The sequence below is a fragment of the Galeopterus variegatus genome, unplaced genomic scaffold (assembly GCF_000696425.1).
Source record: "Galeopterus variegatus unplaced genomic scaffold, G_variegatus-3.0.2 Scaffold1555, whole genome shotgun sequence".
NCBI classification, from domain to species: Eukaryota; Metazoa; Chordata; class Mammalia; order Dermoptera; family Cynocephalidae; genus Galeopterus; species Galeopterus variegatus.
Genome location: NW_007727666.1, coordinates 140,214 through 146,125, shown reverse-complemented (window position 1 = coordinate 146,125; position 5,912 = coordinate 140,214). Strand labels below are relative to the sequence as shown.

At 43.1% G+C, this 5,912-nt stretch overlaps 1 protein-coding gene across 1 annotated transcript; it reads left to right on the top strand.

Moving 5' to 3' along the window:
* Positions 1-3,963: 3,963 nt before the first annotated feature.
* LOC103594435 (NEDD8-conjugating enzyme UBE2F-like) lies at positions 3,964-4,673 on the top strand. The gene is made up of 3 exons (XM_008577647.1): positions 3,964-3,971; positions 4,097-4,232; positions 4,311-4,673. The coding sequence occupies exons 1-3, from the start codon at positions 3,964-3,966 to the stop codon at positions 4,671-4,673; spliced, it is 507 nt and encodes a 168-aa protein (XP_008575869.1).
* The last annotated feature ends 1,239 nt before the right edge of the window (positions 4,674-5,912 follow it).

Genomic DNA, 5,912 nt, shown 5'->3' with positions numbered 1-5,912 from the left:
GCAGCGAGGGACAGTGCTTATTCTATTATGGTTCTGTATTAGTTTGTATCTATTGCTTATAACAAAATACCTGGAACTGGATAACTTATAAGAAAACAAAATGTATTGCTTACAGTTTCAGAGGCTGGGAAGCCCAAAGCCCAGAGAACAAGTCTGGTAAGGGCTTCCTTCAGTGGTGGCTTTACAGCAATGTGGGGTGTCACCTGGTGAGAATGGTGGAGCAGAGAGAGACTCTCGTGTGGTCTCCTTTTAAAGCCCTCTGAACCATGCCCATGACCATTATTAATCCATTCACACACAATCGAATCACCTCTTCAAGGTCCCAACATTATAGGATTTCCCACCCTCTTAATGCTGTCACAGTAAGGACCAACCCTCAACATATTAAACTTTGGAGGGACACAATTCAATCCATTGTATTCAATCTATGTGAGAAAGGCAAGATTCTTGTTATATCTCTAATTATGTACAAAATATGCTTCTATAAAGATAAGTGCTAAAAGGAAACCCAGCCAAATGAATATATTTGATTTGTTGGGTGGCAGGACTGTGGCTGGGCTCTCTTATGCCTATTTCCTCTTCTCACATACCCAGTGTAACGGGCTTCAGAGGAAGTATCGAATTCCAACACAGAATTCTTTTTTTCTTTTTTTTTGGCAGCTGGCCAGTCCAGGGATCTGAACCCGTGACTTTTGTGTTACAAAGCTGCGCTCTAACCAGCTGAGTTAACCAGCTAGCCCTACATATAGACTTTTAATCAGTGGAGAAGTGTTCCAAAACACCTTGGCCTTCCAAAGGAGGAGGCATTGGCTTTTTGAGTCTTGGCTTGTAAAATTTTACAATTGCTTATCTACCCAACCCACTGAGTTTAGTCAGCTCCAAAACAAAAAAAAAAACATTTCTCACTATATGGATGTCTTAATTGCATTTCATTATCTCTCTTCTGCAATTAAACTCTTGGAGAAGTTCTGTAAAGGGGCTTTCCACAGGAAGTAATATGACTTCCTCCTCCACGCACCAAGTGGAATTATGGAAGGCTGGGCTGAGGTCATAAATCTCTCTTGTGGGGCCCACAAATTGTAACTAGGCTCTCCTTGTAGAGGAAGCGAGTGGTTCTAGAGGTTATAACACTGCCGCTCAGGGAGGCTAGCACTGGGCCTGGGCTTGCTCTTTGAGAAGAAACTGGAAAACAGCAGGTGGGAGTAGGTGTGCATCTGCTTGGGGTTTGCAGACGTTTCTGTTTGCACCTGTCAGCCTTCCCTGGTCCAGTTATTCCAAAAATGAGAGATGATGCAACTAGGACAGTGCTTCTCAAAAAGTGTCCCCAGACCTGCAGCACCAACATGACTTGGGTATTTTTTCTAGAAACGCATATTCTCAGGCCCCGACCCAGCCCTACTAACAAAACTCCAGGTGACTCTGCTGATGCTCAGGCTTGAGAACCACTGCCTTCGTGGCACCGGATGAGCTGAAGTGTCCGTGGACATAACATTAGATAACATCGATTCACTTAGAGGACAAAAGTTATGCCTTTTCAGATTTATTTCAGCTATTCTGATTAAGCAAGGAGAAAATATTATTTATTGCTAGTATATCTTTAACTGTTCCCTAATACTTGAATATTTCTCTTTATAAGGAAGAGATCAAGCCTCAGGCACATTCTTTGGTAATCAAAGACATCCACCTAGAATCTGAGAACACTTTATTTTTATTGCATTTATTTATAGTTACTATGTATTTATGGCAAAGGAAACTAGTTTTGTTAATATGAGGTGGTGATGTATGCGTGAAGTTTACTTTAACAGTAAATTCATTTAGTTCTTAAAAAATGAGCCAATTTCAAGAAAACTATTATATAAGAAAAAGTGAAGATGATACATGGATTGTCAAGAATCCTGAGGGTGGTACAAATCTGAGTGAAGTTTGGAAAACATGGTGCTGGGGCACTTTGTAGGGTGAATGGCAAGTGTAGGAGCGGGGGAAGCTAATGGGTAAGTTAACTAAAAAAGCAGTATGAATTTTCGACAACATGAAAAATGTCACATTGGACTAGTAAAAGAAAATGAATGAAGCCAGAGCTAGAGCTGCACTCTGAACAATTTTCTGATTAACTTTAATGTGATAAAAGCCCCTTGCTGAAAAGTACTGCCCTCCTGACAGCTGACTGTCAGTCTTGGGAGAACACAATGATATTTAAGTAGACACTAGCTGCTTGAACTCAATTTGCAACTATCCCAATAATCTTTAAACAGACATTCCTTTTTTATTATTGTTTTATTATTGTTGTTCCATGTCACACATACATTGCCTCTTCCAAGAGAAATTCTTTTTTTTTTTTTTTCCTTTTTGTCTTTTTTACTGACCGGTAACGGGATTGCAACCCTTGGCACTGCGCCCGCACCGCGCTCAGCCAGTGAGCGGGAACTGGTCTTCACATGGGATCCGAACCCTCGGCGGGAGCGCCGCCACGCTCCCAAGCGGCGCACTCTCCAGTGTGCCACCGGGCCGGCCCGAGAAATTCTTTAATTTGGCATTCTTGGGAACCTTTTTCTTTATGGCAAATTTGAAATAAAATTTTGACACATGCTCATAAGCAATTCCCTGAGAGGTTGCTTTAGCACTAGGAATCAATTAGATACCATGATGCTGAGGTTATTGAACTGGCAAAGATGAGAATGACCAGGCTTGCTATCAGCAACGGAGTGTGAGAAATAGGCCTTTGGGGGGTGGGAAATTTGGCAATACATATGTATCACTGACCTTTAAAAATAGACGTATCCCTTGACCCAGCAATTTCATTCTAGGAATTTATCCTAAGGAAATAGCCAGACATATGCTTAAAGAAATGTATAAAATGTAACATTGTTGTTTTTCTTAGAAAAAAAATTTAAACTATATAAATGTCTAAAAGTTGGGGCTTGAGTCAAGACAAATTTGGTGAGTTCATGAGAGGAATATTGTGTAGTAATTAAAACTCAGCTTATAGCTGATAACAAAGGAAATTTTCAGCAATACCGTGTTTTACTAATTGTAAATAAACTACAAAACAATATATAGGGTGAGATATTATACTTTGGTCCCACCCAGCCAGTGTTGAGTTTAGATTCCTTCCTCCATTTATCAAATACTTTAGAGCATCTGTGAGTGACAGACACTTCTAGGCTTAGGGGATATGGCAATGAACTAGAGACAGCATTCCTGTGATAATAACTCTGTGTGACACGCTATGAAGGACACATTCAGGGTATGGTGGGCGCATGTATAACAGGAAAACCTCACCTTGAAACACTCTCTGCAGTCAGCATCTTGCAAGCACAACACCCAGCAGAGGTGAGTATAGAGTAGGCACTCAATAAATAGCCTTTGATTGACTGACTTTCTTTGAAGGCGTATGTCCTAATCCCAGCACCCCCCTGGTCAACAGCTGCCGTGCAAGTCAGGACCAGAAACCACCCCTCCCTTTACCCTCCTGCTGGGCCTGACTCGCTAGTGAGACTCCTCCTTTCTTGATGGAGACTCCTCTCCCAGGGCTCCTGGTTTCTGTCTTGCAACTTAGCCTCAGTCAAGCAATATTTGCATTTGCCTTAATACCATTTGCAGAATTCAAGTCACCTCCCTTCCCCAGAAAACTCCTTTAATGTCTCTGTAAGTCAGGGAAGGGAGGGTGGGAGGTGGGGCTGGGGCAATACTGTCTACAGAACTTCTCTCCAGAAAGGATCACGCCTTAGTTCCTGCTGGGTACGTAATCTGCCCTGTAAATATTTGCAGTCCTTTGAAAAACATCTTCACATCTTCCAATAATGCCTTCTTAAGAAATGGTTGTGAAATGACAAGCTAATTACTAATGGGGCATAAGCTCTGGGATTCTTTTCTCCCCCGGGAAAAACTTAAAATTTCAGTTGAAACACCCTGGGGCTCTTGCAGGGCTGAGCTCCCAGTGTGGCATTCCTACATGGACCAAGTATGGAGCGGTAAGAGGGGTAGTTTTTCCCAATGCCCCATCTCAGAGTATTAAAAGTGAGTTGAGTGGTCCCACCGTGCAGGCCGGGCATGGTGTTGGGCGCCAGGTCCCCCTCGCCTGTCTCCGGGTGCTCAGAGTAAAGGTAGCAGTATTGCTAACACCAGCAAGCAAACTGAAGTGGGGTGACAGTCTTAAAAGGTCCCAGGCAGCAGCCACAACACCTGACTCCACTCAGAGGATTTCCGTGAGAGAAAAGTTGCTACTTAAAGAGGTTGCAGAACTTGAAACTAATTTATCTTGGACCTGTAAAGTGCATTTTCCTGATCCAAACAAGCTTCATTGCTTTCAGCTAGCTGTAACCCTAGATGGGGGTTGCTACAAGCGTGGAAAATTTCAGTTTGAAACTGAAGTTCCCGATGCATACAACTTGGTGCCTCCCAAAGTAAAGAGCTTGACCAGGCTCTGGCACCCCAACATCACAGAGACGGGGGGACTATGCTTAAGTTTACTGAGAGCATGTTTGATTGATGGCACTGGCTGGGCTCCCATGAGAACATTAAAAGATGTTGTTTGGGGATTAAACTCTTTACATACTGATCTTTTGAATTTTGATGGTCCACTGAATACTGAAGCTGAGGAACATCATTTGCAGGACAAGGTGGACTTCTGGAATAAAGTGGAAAACAACATCTTGTGGTGGGCCAGATTCTGAAAGGAGAAGATTGCAGGCCCAGGACTACTGTTTACCTGCGGGGGTACGCCTGGGGTCCTCCCACAGACCCAGAAGGAGAAGGAGCCGACAGGATTACCCCCGGCGTTGGGACCGAGGGATCTCAGGGAAAAGTAAGCCTGCTGCCCGCCAACCCAGCCCCGTGAAAGAGACACTCAGATGTGGCAGGGGTTCTGTCAGGGCAGTTCCATTTTATTGCCATTACACTGCAATTTATATAAGCAAGCAAGTAGGGGCTTTCCAAGAACTAACCAATCAATTAAAGGATAACGCGGGCATGCATTTTGTACTAACATGTTGAGCATAGCGATCCCGCAGGGTTCACGAGTGCAGAAATAGTGGAGGACCAATAAAAACCTTTTGGAGCTATCTTGGGTTACACCTCCCCTACTTCCCACGGGCACCATCTTCATCCTCCACCCATAGGCACCATGTGGCTCACAGATAATGTTTGCTCCTAAAAATGGGCCCAGCATTTACTGTTGGTCTCTAATGTGAAACAGCAAAAGATCGCCCCCCACACCCCGCTCCTCACACTCCCTCCCAATCCCACTGGATTTTCCCAGTCCCATGACCATATTGTCCTGAAGAAGACCATCTTCAGGACTGCCCACAGTAGATGGAGAATTCAACACAAATACTGCAAGAAAATGTGTTTGGGCTTTTGAAGAGTTGCCTGCTTACCTCAACATGTTTGCTTTTCTGAAACTGTACTGTGTAGGCTGCTGGGAAAATTCTTGAGAAGTTCTGATGAACTCAAAATTGAGGCTAGAGTTTGCTTACCCTTTTCCTAAACAAAATTGGTTCCCTGAACAAGTGGTGCTAATGATATGTTCAGTGTAACTCGCAGATTGGCAATAAGAAACACACTACAAACTGTGATTGGATGCAAATTCTCTTAGCTTCTTCCATGGATGTTGGCCTACCTAGATGTTGTGAAGCTTCTCAGAAGGCATAGAGTCATTCACTATAGATCTCTTACTGAAATGCATGTTTTATTTAATAGCAGACAGAAAGATGTTGGGTCAATCAACTATCGAAGATAAATACAAAGAAAATACAAAAGATACATTATTCATTTCATCCAAATGCAACAAAAATCTGGCTCTTAAAAATCAGCTCTTGAGTTTGGGTCCTGATGTGACAAGGACACCAGAGCTCTTGAAACTAGATCTGGATGGTAAAAATAAAAACAAACAAACAAAAAGGCAGTGAGCCCTT